Source organism: Coffea arabica, chromosome 6e (assembly GCF_036785885.1).
Source record: "Coffea arabica cultivar ET-39 chromosome 6e, Coffea Arabica ET-39 HiFi, whole genome shotgun sequence".
NCBI classification, from domain to species: domain Eukaryota; kingdom Viridiplantae; phylum Streptophyta; class Magnoliopsida; order Gentianales; family Rubiaceae; genus Coffea; species Coffea arabica.
Genome location: NC_092321.1, coordinates 4333604 through 4351181, shown reverse-complemented (window position 1 = coordinate 4351181; position 17578 = coordinate 4333604). Strand labels below are relative to the sequence as shown.

The 17578-nt window shown below is 39.9% G+C and overlaps 3 protein-coding genes across 3 annotated transcripts; 1 reads left to right on the top strand and 2 right to left on the bottom strand.

Moving 5' to 3' along the window:
• Nucleotides 1-218: 218 nt before the first annotated feature.
• Nucleotides 219-2339, bottom strand: LOC113695741 (uncharacterized). Its single transcript, XM_027214879.2, has one exon. The coding sequence runs from the start codon at nucleotides 2337-2339 to the stop codon at nucleotides 219-221; it is 2121 nt and encodes a 706-aa protein (XP_027070680.2).
• A 4444-nt stretch (nucleotides 2340-6783) lies between these two features.
• Nucleotides 6784-10675, top strand: LOC113695740 (subtilisin-like protease SBT4.15). The gene is made up of 10 exons (XM_027214878.2): nucleotides 6784-6857; nucleotides 7027-7124; nucleotides 7244-7387; nucleotides 7485-7590; nucleotides 8294-8801; nucleotides 8892-8992; nucleotides 9099-9317; nucleotides 9437-9545; nucleotides 9618-9831; nucleotides 10018-10675. Exons 1-10 carry the CDS (start codon nucleotides 6784-6786, stop codon nucleotides 10566-10568), a joined length of 2124 nt encoding a protein of 707 aa, XP_027070679.2. The 3' UTR covers nucleotides 10569-10675.
• A 522-nt stretch (nucleotides 10676-11197) lies between these two features.
• Nucleotides 11198-16000, bottom strand: LOC113695874 (IQ domain-containing protein IQM3-like). The gene is made up of 9 exons (XM_027215052.2): nucleotides 15375-16000; nucleotides 15085-15199; nucleotides 14833-14898; nucleotides 14559-14647; nucleotides 13896-13983; nucleotides 13515-13661; nucleotides 13322-13414; nucleotides 12799-12900; nucleotides 11198-12528 (listed from the first exon to the last, which is right to left on the bottom strand). The coding sequence occupies exons 1-9, from the start codon at nucleotides 15791-15793 to the stop codon at nucleotides 12034-12036; spliced, it is 1614 nt and encodes a 537-aa protein (XP_027070853.1). The 5' UTR covers nucleotides 15794-16000; the 3' UTR covers nucleotides 11198-12033.
• Between the last annotated feature and the right edge of the window lie 1578 nt (nucleotides 16001-17578).

Genomic DNA, 17578 nt, shown 5'->3' with positions numbered 1-17578 from the left:
GTTGAGGTCAGTGAAGTCCACGTACATTCTCCACCCACCGGCGTCCTTTTTCACCATTACGGGGTTGGACTGTCAGGTGGGATATTGGACTTTCCGGATCATCTTGGCGGACAAGAGTTTGTCAACTTCGCCTGAAACGGTTTGGCTGCGCTCTGGGCCGAAGTGCCTCCTCTTTTCTTTCACAGAACGGGCCTGTGGGTCGACGTTAAATCGGTGAATCATAAGTTCGGAGGGCACTCCGACCACCTCATCAGCGACCTTATCAAGTTGATCATTTCTTCCCTGAGGGGCGAGGGAAGACTTGTTCCCACTTGGATCACATGGTCGGGTCTCACCTCGTCAAGGACTACCTCTCCCACCTCGTCCCTGGCCTCCAGCCTGCCGAATTTTCCGGCGTCCTGAAGGTCGATGCAGCCTATGGAGAGGACGTCCGGCATCTTCCCCTCAGCCTTTGATTCAGCTTGAGGGGTGACTGCGGCCTGTATGGTGGCGAGGTAGCACTCCCTGGCCGCGCTTACATCGCTACTCACCTCGACCACTCCAACAGGTGTTGGGAACTTGAAACTCAGGTGGTAGGTGGAGTACACGGCCCTCAAAGCGTTGAGTGTGGGCCGACCGATCAACCTGTTGTAGGGGGAATCGGCTTTGACCACGGCAAAGCTTACAGGGACGGTCCGGCAGCGGGGATTGCGGCTAATGGTTACCATCAGGGAGACCATCCCTTCAGGGTGGACCACGTGTCCCCCGAATCCCACAAGAGGGGTCCTGACGGAGGTAAGCTGCTCCTTGGTTAGCTTCAGACTTTCAAAGGTTCTGTAGTACAGGACGTCTACAGAGCTGCCGGGATCGACATAGACCTTATTGACTATATAATTATTGGTGAGAACTTCAATCACGAGAGTTTCGTGATTGCTGGAGGCGGCAGGGATAGGGTCGTTGGGACCATAAGTGATCACCTCGGATAGCCTGGAGCTCGACTCGGCAGCCTCCATGCCAGCTTGACAGTAGGTCCGTTTCCGGGAATTCTGACTGTCTCCTCCTGTCGGATCACCCCCAATTGTGTTGATGATCCCAACGATGTTAGGGTCGTAGCTCGGGGACCTGTCTCGGGGAGACCTTTGGTCCTCCCTATGGTCCTCAGGCCCACGGCAATAACTCTTCGTGTCCCGTCTGTCTTCTCGGCGATGGCCTCCATTATCTCGGTGGGAAGCGCTTCGATTGAAACCTACATTCTTGCGGACGAACTGCTTCAAGTATCCCTGCCTGATCAAGTTTTTGATTTCTTTCTTCCAATCATTACAATTCTCGGTCTCGTGCCCAACATCCCAGTGGTAGGCACAGTAGAGGTTGGGGTTCCTCTTCTCCCTCCTTCCCAGAATCTCGGGAGGGTCTCGATCGAGATGGTTTTGTCTCATTACCGCCAGAATGTGAGATTGGCTGGAGTTGAGAGGTGTTATCTCGACATCCGAGGTGGACGACCTCCCTTTCGCAATTCTTTCAAAAACGCTCCGACAATCTCGGAATGGGTTCAACGAGCCGCTGGGGCCCTGTTCGACTCTGCTGATTTCTTTCTTCCTTCGGGACTCTTGTCCAGTGCGGGCTGCTTGGGCTTCCCGTTTCATGCGATTCAGGTCCTCACTTCGGATATCTCGATCCACCCTTTCCCAGAGTTCCCGAAGTGTCCGCGGGTAGTCCCAATGAATTTCGATGTGGAACGTTCCCACGATCAACCCATTGGTGAAGGCAGCTATGGTCACCTGCTCGTTTTGGTCAGGTATCTGCACGTTTTCTTCGTTGAACCTCTGCACATATAAACGCAGAGACTCCCCGGGAGCCTGTTGTATGTTCAGTAGGTAGGCCGAGGTTTTCGTAACTGGGCGAGACGATACGAAGCGGTGGATGAACCTATCAACCAGCTCGTCCAGCGAGAAAATGCTCCCAGGTTCCAAGCACCAGAACCATTTTCGGGCAGTACCCTGCAGGAAGATAAGGAAGGCTCGGCAGATCACGGCGTCGAGGACGCAGTACAGCCGAAATGTCGAGATGAAGGCGCGGAGGTGATTCTCGGGATCACCTCGATCATCGTAGGACTCCAACACTGGGAGTTTGAAGTTGGGGGGAACCATTTCCCCATTAATATCATCGGTAAAAGGCGGAGCTCTCATGTAGTCGGCTGCCAGCCCCTTGGGCTTCCGAGGGGCGTTCTCAGCTCGCCTTCCCAGCAAGCCCCGGGAAAACGCCTTGGAAATGGACGCGATTCTAGAGGTGGCTTTGGAGGAAATGTGTTTCGAGGTGCTCCGGACGGGATGCCCGTCATCAGAGTCTTCTCCGGAGGTCATCTCAGGGGACTTGGCTGATCTCCTTTTGGAAGATTCAGCTTTTTCCTTCCCCTGCCGTTTGAAGTACCTCCCAAGTTCCTAAAAAATGTTGGAATTTTCTGCCACAAACTCGGCCATCCGGGCGATGGCGTCTTCGTTTGTGGGCGGGGCCCTGGGGACTCTTGCTCTTCAGATACACGGTCTTGCTGAGCAGTGGAGCTGGGCTCAGGTCCAGTAAAGGGAACTCTTCTACTCCTAGATCGCGTAGGTCTCATCTTAAGAGTATTACGTTCTCACAGACGGCGCCAATTGAAGAGGTGATTTCTGGTTAGATAGCCGAGCTGATCTAATCCAGCTCCCTCTCTTGTTGAAGTGAAATTTAGAGACAGGAGGGCTATTCCGAAGTGAAAGGCGGGGCTTTGTCCCCTGGAATCACTCCGACGGTCAAGTTAGTATAGAGAGAGAATAAAGAGTAATGAACAGTATGAGCGCAACAGTAGTCTTACTTGTGAGGAGTGAACATAAGGTATATATAGAGTGGGAGTGGGCAGGACAGGACGATGGGTTCATGCTAGCGGGTCCCACGTCTTGACGGTTACGGCTCTGTTCTGTACCTGGAGGTCTGTCCCTGACACAATAGCAGTCTGGACCTCCTGACAGGCTGTGCTGTGCGGCCGCCATTAAGAGCAGCAGTAGCTTTTCAGATAAAGCAATGGATTTTAGTGGGCTATCAAATAGGTTGACATCATCCGTATGCAGTCGAGACGAATGCCTAAAACATTAAGGTCGTCCGGGATGTAAACCTGAAATGAGGCCGAGGTCGGGGGCGGGAGTCACGGCCAAAGGACATCTCCTTGGTCCGTGTGACGGACGAGATGATATAACCTCGGGCTTGAAGCTATCCGAGGTGACCATCCTCAATTTACAACCAATGTTTTAAAAATCGGACCGTTAATTGAACCGGTGAAGTGAAAGGGTCGAGATTCAACCGGTCGGACCGGTTCAACCCCGGTTCAATGAATTTTTTTAAAAATAATTTATATAAATATATATATATATGCACAAAATAAAACATGTAATGGACTAATTTAATACTTTATATGATGAAAAGTTTACTATTTTTTAATAACTTGGATTTTTAAAAATAAATTTTTTAATTATAAGTTAAAACAATAAATTTCATCTCAATTTCAATTATATCTAAATCCAACCCAAAAATATCACAATATTTTCGAATTATACAAAATTCGTGTCTATGAGAATTTAGACATTGTGAACTTAAATTTTAATGTACGTTTTGGGATTTAGAGATTGTAGTTTAAAAAAGGAAATTTGAAGTTCGAAGGAAGTCAAGAGAATCGAAAATAGAAATGTAAACTTGATAAGAAACAAAAAATGAGATAAAAGTGAGTGGTTGTGGCATTTAATAATTTGGGTTAAAGAAAAATAATTCTTTTTTAACTTTTTTCAATTTAATGGACAAAAACAAAATTAAAAGATAGAAGAAAACATCAATAAATTAAAAATAAAGAGGTTTGATAAAAAGGGAGTGATAAAAGAAAAGAGGATAAAGAGAGACAAAGAGAGAGTTGAAGATTAAAAAGAAAGAGCCATGAGAGGATGAGATTTTGTAAGAAAAATGAAAAAAAAAGAAATATGAGTGTTTGTTTTATATAAATAAATTATCAAAAAAAACTAATAAGATGTGATGGTGCAATGGTTGATACATTGGTCTTCTATTACAAAGGTTTTAAGTTCGAATCTTGATAGCTGCATTTTGCAAAAAAAATTTTAAAAAAAAGGTAAAGTTGAAAACCGAAAAATCGCCGGTTCAATCCGATTCGACAGTTTTCACTGTTCAACTGAGTTTTGACCGATTTTCTGACAAAGTCAACAATGGCATAGAACCGGACCGATGCCATGGCCGGTCCGCGGTTCAACCGGCCGGTCCGGTCCGGTTTTCAAAACATTGTTTACAACTGATACGATGCGCGTACAAATTTTATGAAGAATTAATTAGTTGCTTGTACTGCGTACGCTACTACATGTGTATTGTATATTCTAGAGTTCAATTATATGAATCACAATATAATAATTGGTCCACTATACTATTAGGGATTGTATTCTTAACACTTCTTATTACCTTTATGAGTTGATTGATATGCATTGCCTGCGCCTTTTAATTTTATCCTCTTTGACTTTTCATTCGATTTCTTTTTTCAGTTTAGAAAATTATTAGATTTTTTTTTCAATTAACTTGTGTTTAATTAAGTCTTACAAAAATGTACAAGATGCAGGGGACGTAAAACTGTGCCTCCTAATTACAAGTTTCAATCTTAACTAATTAGAAATTAAGGCAAAACACATAATAGGTTTGTATGTGATTTAGAAAAAACGGTTTGAATCTTTTTTTAGCATACCAAACTTCTCTTCCCTTCACTTGTTTATCTCATTAAAGCATTTCTTTATCTCGCTTTCTTTCCCAAACTTACAACACTGCACTTAAATTTCCACTCCCAAATTGAGGACATTTACTTGTTATGTGTGGATCTTTTTGGTTCGATACAAAGTGAACGAGATGAAATTTGGAATAAAATCATCATCAATCTAGATTAAAGAGCGTGAAAAGATGAAATTATAATTTGCCTAAAATTAAAGAGCATGAAATTGTCATCTTTCCACCCTGATAACTTATTTTTACCAACCTAGATCCATTTTTTATTTCCATTATACCCATATTAATTAATTGAAATTCATTGTATCTAAAATCATGCCTTTATTCCATTTTTTGACTTTATATTCAGGTTTTCTTCTTTTGGTCTAAGAAATAGCTACCTATATTAATCTTAATTAGATAACATGAACAAAAAAAACATAGTATTAGGTATGCAAATGATTGACAAACATGACTTGAATTTTTGTTTATCACGACCACTTCCTTCTTTTTTTCTTTTTTTTTTTTTTGCTTTGATATATCCATAATCTCCTTTTGTGTTACCAAATTTTTAGAGACATTTTTACAACTCTAACAAGAATTGCAAGGCTAAAGTTCAGCTTTTTAAATTAAATGACAAAAATAATTTAATATATAGAGAAATAAATTTTGTTTCTACATAGTGTAAAATTAAAATAAGTTATATTTTTACATAGTGTAAAATTAATTAAGTGATTGTTGAGTATTCAACTTTGTTAAATCCTATTTTTGTTTCCTAAATCGATCAATTTTAAGATGATCAAGATGCCACATGGTTCGGTATTTGGCATTAGTTTGAACTTTGAATTATATCTCAGTTTTGACGAGAATGCAAAATCTCCAAATAAATGACTCCGCTTTGTGAATTACATCATCTATTTATACTTAGTATGTAGCTTCAATATATGATACTTAACCTAAATGACTATTAAAAGCTACAATTCATTATTTGTTTCTAAGAGATTAATGTTTTTTATGTGTCAATATGCATCTTTGTTTAAACTTTTTATATTTACAGAATAATGATGTATAATGCACTTTGATAGGAATGAAATTAATGAAAATCAAGATTTATTAAAAACTGAAAAATATGTTTTATACATGCATAGCACGTGCATTTTTGCCACTATATCACAATGTTTTAGGACTTCGTCAATGTCCCAAGACAACCAGACGAAGAAATTATTTTAGGTTGATATTACATGAAATTCTGAAATATTATGCATAGAATTAAAGACAACACTATCCACAAAAAGAAGAAGTCATGGAGTTTCCGAAAACATTGTCCAAGTCACTGAGGGAAGGGATCTAGTCACTCAAGAAGATCCTTAATTGGAGCCACCAAATTCTGGTTCTTGCATTCTTTGCTCCTTGGTCAAATCTACCACTCTCCATCTCTTGCATGTTGAAGTTTTGAATTGTCCTCCTGTGACCAACTACTTATAGCCACATGCTCTTCCGAATCGATCAAACGAGAGATAGAAGTAATAGGACAGTAGAAAGTTCTTGTCTTGCATAGGCTGCGAAGATGAACTCAAACAACGTACTATTATTATGTTTCTGTTATCTCTCGCTAGCTACATTCATTAATGGAGCCAATGACAATGAAAGAAAGGTACATCTTTACTTGTTTGGGCTTTTCATGTGCCACATAGAGCTGGCTGCAACAACATTATGCCTTCATTCTCACCAAAAAAAAAAAAGTTAAGGAATCCCTCACAAAATATATGAATAAATAAAATGTAGCTCTGTTTCATATGAAAGTGATTTTAAACTTCACCACCCAATGATGCTCTAAGATGAAATAAAAAGTTCATTCTTCCGTTTCTGAAATTTGTGACAACTTTTTAGTAGTATCTCATCCTCATGTGATTGGAGACTGCTAACATAACTGCTGCCTATAGATCCTGTAGGCTAACGTACGTAGTAGTCCTTTTCTTTTATCTTGTTGAACGTAACGATTTTCTTGATCCACAGACATACATCGTGTACATGGGAGAACTGCCGGAGGAGGGGATATCTACAGTGGATGAACACCACAATCTTCTGCAAGAAACAATTGGAAAGTAATCACCCTAACATTAATTACACAGCGTTTTCATCTCTTGCATGTTTAAGGTCAACACAATTTGTCATCTTTAATTGTAGAAGGATTTATTTAGTTAGCTAGGGTATGAAATGGGATGGAAAACAAACTGTCCTCTAATCTTTTTGATTTGTTCGTTCAACTCTCAGTGAAAGGATAGCTAGAGAATCAAAGATACACAGCTACGGACGAAGCTTTAACGGGTTTGTGGCAAGACTGTTGCCTCATGAAGCTAAGAGCTTATCGCGTAAGTTTATGCATGGAATCAGCTGCTTCCGGTCATCAATTTCAGTACTAATAATTTATGTTTTCTTCAAGTTAATCGCTGATGTGATGCAAAATGTTGATTCTGCAACATTAATGCAGAGAAAAAGGGCGTCGTTTCAGTGTTTCCTAACACTGTACAAAAGCTTCGAACCACAAGATCGTGGGATTTCATTGGAATGCCGGAGACGGTTGAAAGAAACCATCAAGTAGAGAGCGAAACCATAGTTGCTGTCCTGGATACAGGTTAGGAAATGTAGATAATTAATTGGTTAGTAATTCTGACGTGTTTGTCCATAAATTAAAGTTTTCAATAAATTAATATGTACTTTCATGATTGCAGGAATATGGATTAAGTCACCAAGTTTCAACGATGAAGGCTACGGTCCTCCACCTCCAAAATGGAAGGGCAAATGCGCCAAGGGTGCTAACTTCACTGGATGTAACAGGTAACTCTTTCCCCTCTCCAGAAAAGGAAAAGAAAAAAGGAAAAAAAAATGCAATGAACTGTATGACCATATATGTCTTACTAGTACTTTGAGATCGTTATGCACGGAGTACTTCATTCTCCTTGGCACGCATACGCGGTCCAAAACAATTTTTTTGCATGACATGACACTCGAAATATGAAACTATGTTTTGTACATATCTTTTAATTGTATTTATAACATTTTTTAACCATTTGAAACTTTGTCTTCTCTCTCCAACCTCAAGCTTTCTGTTCGTCATCTTTGTTTGTTTTAGATTTTGCAAATTTCATATTACTGGAACATTTTTAGTAAAGAAAGGTATTAAATTCTGGACTTAATATGGAGATTAATGGTTTACTTTCTCATTAATTAATCTTCAACATAGAGAAGTCAGTGAAAAGGGGGGAAAAAACAATATTGCTACTAAGAATTCCCAATTAATTTGACTAAGATGCCAGTTGAACTGGTGAAAGAACTAAAACAGCAAAATAATTTTTCTAGATGTTGTAACAAATCAAATTTATTCTTGTACTCAAATTTCCCCAAGTTGCACATCTCGGCACATACGTATGATCGTGCATATAAACGGAAAATCAAGATTTTTTTTTTGGTGTTGAAAGCTAGGATTAAGCAAAATTTGTACTAATTAGTATCGCGATGATCATTTTCTTCCCATGCACAGAAAGGTGATTGGCGCACAATACTTCAATCTGGGAGGAGGTGCTTCGGACGGGCCAATTAGTCCAGTGGATCTTGTAGGACATGGCACCCATACATCCTCGACTGCTGCTGGCGTACCCGTTCGAGATGCGAGCTTGTTCGGCCTGGCCAAAGGGACTGCACGAGGAGGAGTGCCTTCGGCCCGTATTGCCATGTACAAAGTCTGCTGGGGCGTGGGATGCGACGACATGGACCTCTTAGCAGGGTTCGATGCTGCAATTGCTGACGGCGTGGACATCATATCAGTGTCCATCGGAGGACCTTCAAGAAGGTTCTTCGAGGATCCAATGGCAATTGGATCCTTCCATGCTCTGAAGAGAGGAATCTTGACTTCTTGTTCTGCAGGAAATTCCGGGCCTGATTTGCAATCCGTTGAGAATGTCGCCCCATGGATCATGACTGTAGCTGCTAGTAGCATAGATCGACAATTTGTATCGACCGTCAAGTTGGGTGAAGGAAACACAATATCTGTAAGACTTTAAATTTGCCTTCTTTTTGGTCATAAAAACATACTTTTTGATGTACTGTATCAGAAGGTCTTCGGCTTGGTTTTTTGGCAGGGAGTTTCTATTAACACTTTCACACCCAAGAAACAAATGTATCCTTTAACAAACGGCGATCGTGCAGCAAATAGTAGCACGGCGAATTATGGAAATGTCAGGTAATTAATGTTATGGGTCTGAAAATATCTGTTTGAATTGTGCTGTGTGGATTGCAACATGCCCAGATAGTATTGGTCACGTTTATTTGCACATGCTCTGTTGCAGTGCTTGTGATTATGGCACTCTAAGCGCGAGTAAAGTGAGAGGCAACATAGTATTCTGCCGTGGACGAGGCCAAGACTCCACCATTCAAGAATTGGGAGGAGTCGGAGTAATCATGTCAGCGGATCAGTACACAGACATGGCTTTTGCTTACTTGATACCTGCAACCACTGTAAATTTTACCGACGGCGAACTGATTGATCACTACATCAATTCGACCAAGTACGTTTATTACGCATTTTTCAATTGATTATCCAACTATATATGTAGATTGGTGAACCAGGCGTGGTATACAATAGCATGTCAAGAAGTGTTAATTAACATGCAATTTGACAATTCAGGGCCCCCAAAGCTGTTATAGACAAGGCAGTAACAGTTAATATGACGGCACCATTCATTGCATCCTTTTCATCCAGAGGGCCACAAGTGATTGCGCTCAACATTCTCAAGGTAAAATGATCCTTAATTTTTATCCTCGTTCGCTCTCCTTTTGTCTCTGTCTGATGAATTTTCGATGAACAGCCTGATGTTGCTGCACCAGGACTCGACATACTAGCTGCTTATTCCCAATTGGTTTCCCTGACTGGTGATACCAGCGACAAACGGATTGTAGAATATAATATCTTGTCAGGAACATCAATGGCATGTCCTCATGCTGCTGCAGCCGCCGCCTATGTGAAGACGTTTCATCCCAAATGGTCTCCTGCTGCTATCAAGTCTGCTCTGATGACTACCGGTAAGAAATGAGTCGGATGTTGTAAAAAAAAAAAATGGGCCATCATCTAGGTTAAATTATTAATATTGCCTAAAGCTCTAGCCTCGTGCAACTTATATCGACCATATTGGATTTATTACTCCTAATCAAGTCGTTTCTTCAGCTTGCTAATTGCGTGTTCGTGCCTGTGTTCCGTATTGTACTCAGCAAAATCAATGAAGATCAAGCCAATAGGTCTCGCATTAGCCTCCGGTGCAGGCCAAATCAACCCGAGAAAGGCATTGGATCCCGGGCTAGTCTATGACCTCGATGTCAACTCTTACGTAAGCTTTCTTTGTAAAGAGGGATACAACGACTCAGCCATTACAGCAATTACTGGTGACAGGACAAGCAACTGCTCAAGCTTCCCACCTGCCAAAGGAACTGATGGCCTGAACTACCCTTCCATGCACTTGCAACTGGTGGATCCTACGTCGAACAATACCAACATTTCTGCAATTTTCTACCGCACGGTGACGTATGTTGGGGAAGGTAAAACAGTATACAGAGCAAAGGTTAAGTCGCCTAAGGTTCTGTCTGTCACAGTTGTTCCAAAGGTCCTGTCTTTCACCAAGCAACACCAGAAAAGGTCTTTCAAAGTGATGGTGAAGGGGAATTTTGTTCGGCGAAAGTCATGGTTAATGTCAGCATCACTTGTGTGGAGTAACTGTAGGCACAATGTCAAGAGTCCTATCTTAATATACCGGCCACCAGTTTAGGGAATTTCAGTTGGTATTTAATTTGATTATGGATTAAACGTCCGTGTTGAAGAAAAAGGGTTAAAAAAAAGAAAGAAATGACTGCTCCTTATGAATATTCTTTTTGCTGTACTTAACCAAATTTCGAGAAGATGAAGTTGGTGCCTCCGAATTCCTTTTTCGATTAATACATTTCAAGCTGCATGAGAACCATCCCATCACGATAAGTTCCTCTAATGTTACCCCGCTCTCCGCCCCATTTTTTAACAGAGAAAAATGCCCCCGCCCCGCCCCTTCCCCGTCCCATCACCTCTCCACGGGGCGGGTGCCCAACCCTAATTATCAGCTATAAAAAATCGCATTGCACCTTATGTATTCGCAGTAATAGTATACGTAGCAAACAATACATTAATTAAGTAAGGAATAAATTTTATTTACATTATCAATGTATATAGTATCACGATTAGATTAGATATATGACGTATCAGTAAATTTTATATTCAAATTTTGCACGTGTCATATATCGAATGTAATAGTGATATTGTTTACATTAATAGTGTATATAACATTAATTCTTAAATAAAATTTCATGTTACTGTTAGCTAGTAGCGGTCTAGCATTACAAATCAATAAATGTAATAGACTAGTAGTAGTGAACAAAAGCATTTAATCCAAACAGAGTAGTATCCAAGTGAACCACACTAAATATAAAAGTAGAACTTGAGAAAGATAAGGAGGTAAATCACAGGTAGAGGGCGGCTGTGATGGTATTTAAGGTGGGAATGAAGAAGACCCATAGTTGATCACTGGCGGGGATTCCGGTTTGTTGGCGAGCTAAAGCCGCCGAAGCTTCTCCTCCGAACATGATCATTTTCTCCTCCGAATCCTGTTACGACCACAAATGATCACCATGGGCATTTCTTTAATAAGGAATATTTCCTCCTTCGTCGTCAAGAGGTGTTCCCCATTTTCATCTCTTCTGGTAGGGAGTTTTTGGTCTCTTTCTGCCTTTTGTATCAAATCCCCAATAGTCGTTTTACACGCCGCCTCCTCGCAGCACTTTCCAAGTCCCAGGCGCCGATTTGTGCTGCCGCCACGCGTTACCCATTGCCCACGTTAGCTGTTTCATGTGTGGAGACTGTGGACTGGAGGGTGTTGGCACGGGCCCCAACCAGCCATTGCTGATTAGGTCCTCCTCTTTTTTTTCTTTTTTTTTTTTGGGGAGCTTTGGGGCGGGGGTGAGTATTCAGTGTCTCGACCCTTATGGGATTTGCTTATGAGGCACCTACGTGGCTTCTTTTATTTGCTGACACGTTTTCCACAAAAACTGTGGAAAAACAAAAAAAAAGTACAATGCTAGAACATATGAGAATAAGCAGTACGACGGCGTTCCGGTTGTAGAACATTTTTTCGTCATTTTACAGGGGAACGATAGCACAGGTAATATGACAACGGCATCCTGCTGGTACAAGCAATCTAGATAAACTCAGATGCCGGACAACTTCAAATCACCGTTAGTGAGTTCTTGCGAAGGCAATCTAATCGGCGAAGGAAGAGTACCCCAAATGGGTGTAGCAGATGTAGACGACAGTCTTGGTGAGAGATTAGTGAACTCTAAGGCCTGTATCCTCAGCTCTATAGGGTAGTCAGCAATACAACCAATTCTAGGCCCAGCACCGGTCGACCATTTCAGAGAGAGTTGTTTCCCCAGTTGGTAAGACCTTGCAGCCTTCTTTGAGTTGATCCTTTGCAATATTGACGTCTTGGGCACCTCTGCTTTTGGGCTCTGAAGCCCACCAGAGAGAGTCCTCCGATAGTTGACGTTAATTTCAAGTTTTGGAGCTTCAATTGTTTCCACGGCCCCTTCATCTGGAGCATTAGTTTCGCAGGAATCGGAAACTGTTGCAACTTCAGAAGTTGATTCATCTTTTGTCGTTTTCGCTTCTCCAAAATTCTCATAATCTTCATTTGCTTTACTCATCTAAACACACAATTTTCAAAGCAAAACATTGTAAGTTCTATATGGAGATCATAACCAAAGAAAGCTCCAAATGCGCATGACGAATCTAAGGTAGAGCTACTGGATTGGTGGAACATCTAACATGGCAGAGTCAAGTAAAGAATCGATATCTTGAATTCTCTCACATCTGTCTAGCCTGTCGAATACTTGGTGCAAATTCCTTTTGGAGTAGATTGAACAAATTATTCTGACAAGAAGAACTTAGCAAAACAAGCAAAGCAAATGAGATACCTCAACTTCATCCAGATTGACTCCGTGTGCCTTCAGAAATTCTAAGAAAGTATCAAAGCTATCATCAGTGGGTCGATAGTGTCCACTGTATGGCGATATAGACTGCAAAAATGAACAATTGTAATCAAGTCAGATCAGATGCTATGTGAAAAAAGTATCAGACAACTTATAGTAAGACACCACAACCGGTTACTGTGGGTTTGACTGAAAGAACAAGTCAATATCAAGCTGGACGAAAGTCAAACCACTCCTCTAATACGAGACAATAAATCCATATCACGCAACCTAGAAATAAAATTTTCTGAACAATACGCTGGCAACTCATTGTCTGTTTTCTTGAAGAAAGGTAAATGCATCAATTTATCCCACACTCTTGTAGGTATGCCAGTTTATAGTTTCAAGGTAAGAATACTTCAAATCATATCATTTATGAATAATTACCTTAAATGCCTGTTAATGTCCACTAACGGAACTACCAGACCCCAACATAAAATTTCAGGTTGAAGTATGAAAAATACTGTACCTGAAGTGTTCCATCAATTACCACCAGCCTCCCAGCAGCCAAAGTAACGCCTCCCGCAAGAAAGCTGGAATGATGGAAGGTTCCTTTCTTTTTCTGCAGCATTAACAGTACAAGATTAAACAGACTGACATGGAAGTTTGAGAGCACATCATCAAAGGAATTAGTAGTTTTGATTTTAAGGCTTAATTCTCACCTCACCAGCGTAGAGTCTCTTAGAGGTGCTCATCACAAAGATCCATTTTGCTCCTGGTGAACCTTCTGTTGTGTCAAGAGGTTTCCCAGATTGTTCATGCAAAATTTTCCCCTCAATGACCAAATATTCATAATGTTCTCTTTCTTTCTGATAGTAACAACATTTTTTAAAAAAAAATCCAGTTTAAGAAACTGTTGAAAATATTTGAACAATTTGGAGAAAGAACATCAAAAAATACTACTCCTATATTGCAAGTGTTCAAGTTGCAAGATATCAGTTCAAAAGTATCCCACTTTTGATTACAACATGCAAATATAGTTTGGAACTAATGACATACTAAAAAAACAGATTGAACATAAACATTTTTTTTCAACCACTTACTGGTCCAAGATACTTAATATGCTGTTTACGAAGCTTGGAGCGTGGGCATGCTGTGAGATCGACCTCTTTGCCATCTCCAAGATCCAACCTGCACAAGGGAAATGGATATCCAAAGCTTTCAACACTCAGTTTTGTTTTTATTGGAACACATATCAGAAATTTGAGGAATTAAAACAGTAGCACAACAGTGCATAATTTAGATTTGCATTTGCAGTGGAACTTCTGACTTTTAACATTATCATCACTCTTCACTAGTACCACAAATTTTGATAAGTGTACAATGGACCTATGAAACTTGCAGACTACAAAATCTTGTCGATGTTGTTATTGGTATAAACCGAGAATTTTATCTCAACAGTCATGTTGGGAGACTCTTGTAACTCTTATCCACGCATGGCAAACAGTTTATTCCTCTCTTACAGTTCTAAGCAAGAATATGAAGAGGGAACCAGGCAAGTTTCATGACACATATTGAACTATTCTTGCCACGCCCTCGGGGCGCTGAGGTTCTTTTTCCAACAGTTGCATGTTGCTTGGCTAATCACACACTAAATATCCAAATGACATAGCGACAAATTATAGCCATCATGTATGACCAAATACATACTGAATAAATGGTGAAAATCAGAAAAAAAATTAAAAGCCTAATCCCAGTTCTCTTACCAAAAAAAGAAGGGTTGACCAGCATCACCTTTACACCACTCTTCGTAATATAGATGCAAACTATGCCCATATCGGTGCCGGGGGTCAATCTAGATGTCAAATTACACGGAATCAATATTAAAGCATAACCATTGGCTCAAACACATTTTACGTCTAAATTAGACTTGGTAAATCAGACTCACACGGTCACAGCCCGCAAGCAGAGGTCACAGCTTAAAGGTGGGATTATTTTAGAGAACACAGTTGTAAAGGGAAGGAAGGAACAGTAACTTACAGCCTCAATCCAGTGTTGAAAAGCTAATTTCTGTGCCTTGGCGTCCTTAGACAAGCCTTTACCCACCTAACCACAAATGTTAAAACTCCAATTATAGCCGACTTTTCGAACTAATGATCACCATTTATATGTAATTAGCTCCTACTATTACACGGATATTTGTAATCCTCAAAGTATATACAGTGGTAATTATTAATTAATTCTCAGACCACTTTCTAGTAAACAATTATTATTACCAGTTACCACTTTTACCTTGGAAGCATTTAAGCTGACCCGATTCCACCGCGACGCAGCCGACTCCGGTTTCGAAAAATTGAAGAAAGATACCGTGCTGTGGTTCAATCGAGCAAAATCTAACGCCTGCCACCTACAAATTCAAACGCAGATAACGCATTCTATTACTTTGGAAGCAAAAAATATATATATATATATACTGAGAAACAGATGGGACCATAAATAAGTGCGGAATCGCAGTTTTCCAGCAAATATATTTTACTACTTCATAAATGAAATGAAAAAAAAAAATCACTGTGATAATCTACCAGAGCTCTTCGGCAACCACGGCGCAGTCAGCTAACATGCGTCGGGTACGATAGCTCCTGTAAACCTTCTGCAGCTTCATCGCCGCACGCGAAGGACATCTTCCCATCTTCTCCGGGAGAGGCTCCTCTCCGGCCAATGCATTGGCCACCGGAGAAGCGGAGTCTAGAGTTGAAAAAACGGGAGCCATAAGGTCACTGCCACCAACGTCTTGGCATTTACCACCTGCGGCGACAGGAGATCCTAAATCCTCGCGTACGGGAGCATGATCGGATTCGGAGTAACCAAGAAGTTCGGAGCTCCGGAAGGGCTGAGAATTTCGGAGCTCCGGAGGCTCACGGGCAGCGGTGGTAGTAAAAGGGAAATTATCAGGGGAGGAGTTGAGATCAAAGGAAGAGAGTGCGTGAGCTTCGACCTCCATAAGGGATGGGACTGGGTCATCAACTAACCCTAGAGACTCGGAGTCAACTCGGAAAATCACTCGGCAAGGGTTAATGGCCAGAGGGAGTTCAGAGTCGTCGATTGTCGGAGCGCTTGAAGAAGAGTGGTGCTTGGCTTGGGATTCGTACTCAAGTAGTTCCCGGCAAACCTACCTGTCAATTTGTATGGATATTATTAGGAGGAGGACTAATTTATATTTAATGCAGCGGTTGAAACGTCCACGCGCCTGAGTGATTTAGCTGCATCGGTTTACGCCAAAAAAAAAATGTTAAATACTAAATAAAGACAATTTTCACTTCATATTATGGGTTGGTTGTGCTGGAAATGAATATTAAACTCCTAAAGAAATAAGCAAATATACGATCCTCAATATATATTTTTCTCTGTTGTGGTAGTTTGAGACAGTCAACTCGAGTCCTACTCTCTTCTTATCCGTTCATTTAAGTTTTTATATCTTATGTTTTGCCAGATCATTCAAATCTTGCAACTAGTAACGAAAATAACAAATTTCACTTTGGAGTCATAGATATTTATTGAAAGCTTCTTCCCTCGTTTTTTTTTTTAAAAAAAAATTGATATTACAACTTGAGATTTAATTAGATTTATCTTAAATAAGTTAGTTATTAAATAGGTAAGATACTCCATAAAATTTTTGTGGTTTGCGAACCTTCAAAAGCTGTTTGAACTATCTCTTAGGTTCCATTTGGAATCGCAGTACTTTTAGTAAAAAAGCAATTTTAGATGTTAAAAGTACTTTTAAGACATTTAGTGAACAATATTCTATAAAATTAGGAGTGGAGTTTTTGGTGTTAAAAATATTTTAAGCAAAAACTCAAATTTGGTGCTTTGGATTAGCTTTTGCAATTTAAAAAATAAAATATTAAATTTAATCCTTTTATCCTATATTATGAACTAAATAAAGAGATAGATACATTTAAAAACTTTCAAATTACACATTATCTAATATAATAAGTACTTATTGAACTATATTTCTAAACAATGTATTTAAAAGCACTTAAACATTTGATAAGTATTTTTATTGAAAACTTTATTAGAAAAAATACTTGTTAATAAGCTGCTACAGCTCCAAACGAGCCCTCAATTCCATTCTATAGTGCAGTCAAAAGAATGAAAATATTTTGACATACTATTTCTTCAATATGTTTGTCTTAATTATGATAGTAATTTGAAATTTAAAGTTTTAAATTTGTTATAATCTGATTATAAAAGGTAATTACTTCACCAACCAAGGTATGAACCCCTTTCTTTTTTTCGGTACAAAGGAGGGCGTTATAATTTTTCGGTATGAACCCCTTTCAAAGAAACGCAATCCTCAACATTGCATGGTATTTGATTGTTTAAATTCTCATTCCCAAATCTAGTTGGACTTCTTTTGGGCAGGATAGTCACAGTTGGCTTTAAAAAAAATAAAAATAAAAATAAAAACAGAGAGGTGATGAACTGAGCACAGCAAAAGGCCTTATTCCTCCCTTGAGGTTTTTAATAATTTCACTGCCCTCCTTTGATAGTTTGAAAACATCACTTACCTCCCCTATAAGCTATTTGGAACCTAATGCTTAACTCGTAGATAGTCAAATGACTTCATTATCCTTACAAACTTAGGAAATATTGCGTACTTTATAGGGAGATAAACAATTGAGTCACTTATACTAAATTAACCATGATTTGGAAAATAAAAATTTTGAAAATCTTGAATACTAAATTTTATAGCAATAATTGTTAACATTTTAAAATTATTGTTTAT

What these genes read in the sequence shown, in the direction of transcription:
- LOC113695740 (XM_027214878.2), top strand. Translation starts at nt 6,784, where the DNA reads ATGGGAGAACTGCCGGAGGAGGGGATATCTACAGTGGATGAACACCAC. An exon ending in CTGCAAGAAACAATTGGAAA is followed by an intron (nt 6,858 to 7,026) that starts GTAATCACCCTA and finishes TTCAACTCTCAG; the next exon opens with TGAAAGGATAGCTAGAGAAT. An exon ending in GCGAATTATGGAAATGTCAG is followed by an intron (nt 8,993 to 9,098) that starts GTAATTAATGTT and finishes GCTCTGTTGCAG; the next exon opens with TGCTTGTGATTATGGCACTC.
- LOC113695741 (XM_027214879.2), bottom strand. Translation starts at nt 2,339, where the DNA reads ATGACCTCCGGAGAAGACTCTGATGACGGGCATCCCGTCCGGAGCACC.
- LOC113695874 (XM_027215052.2), bottom strand. Translation starts at nt 15,793, where the DNA reads ATGGAGGTCGAAGCTCACGCACTCTCTTCCTTTGATCTCAACTCCTCC. An exon ending in TTCAACACTGGATTGAGGCT is followed by an intron (nt 14,648 to 14,832) that starts GTAAGTTACTGT and finishes TTTGACATCTAG; the next exon opens with ATTGACCCCCGGCACCGATA. An exon ending in GGTCAACCCTTCTTTTTTTG is followed by an intron (nt 13,984 to 14,558) that starts GTAAGAGAACTG and finishes TCCCTTGTGCAG; the next exon opens with GTTGGATCTTGGAGATGGCA.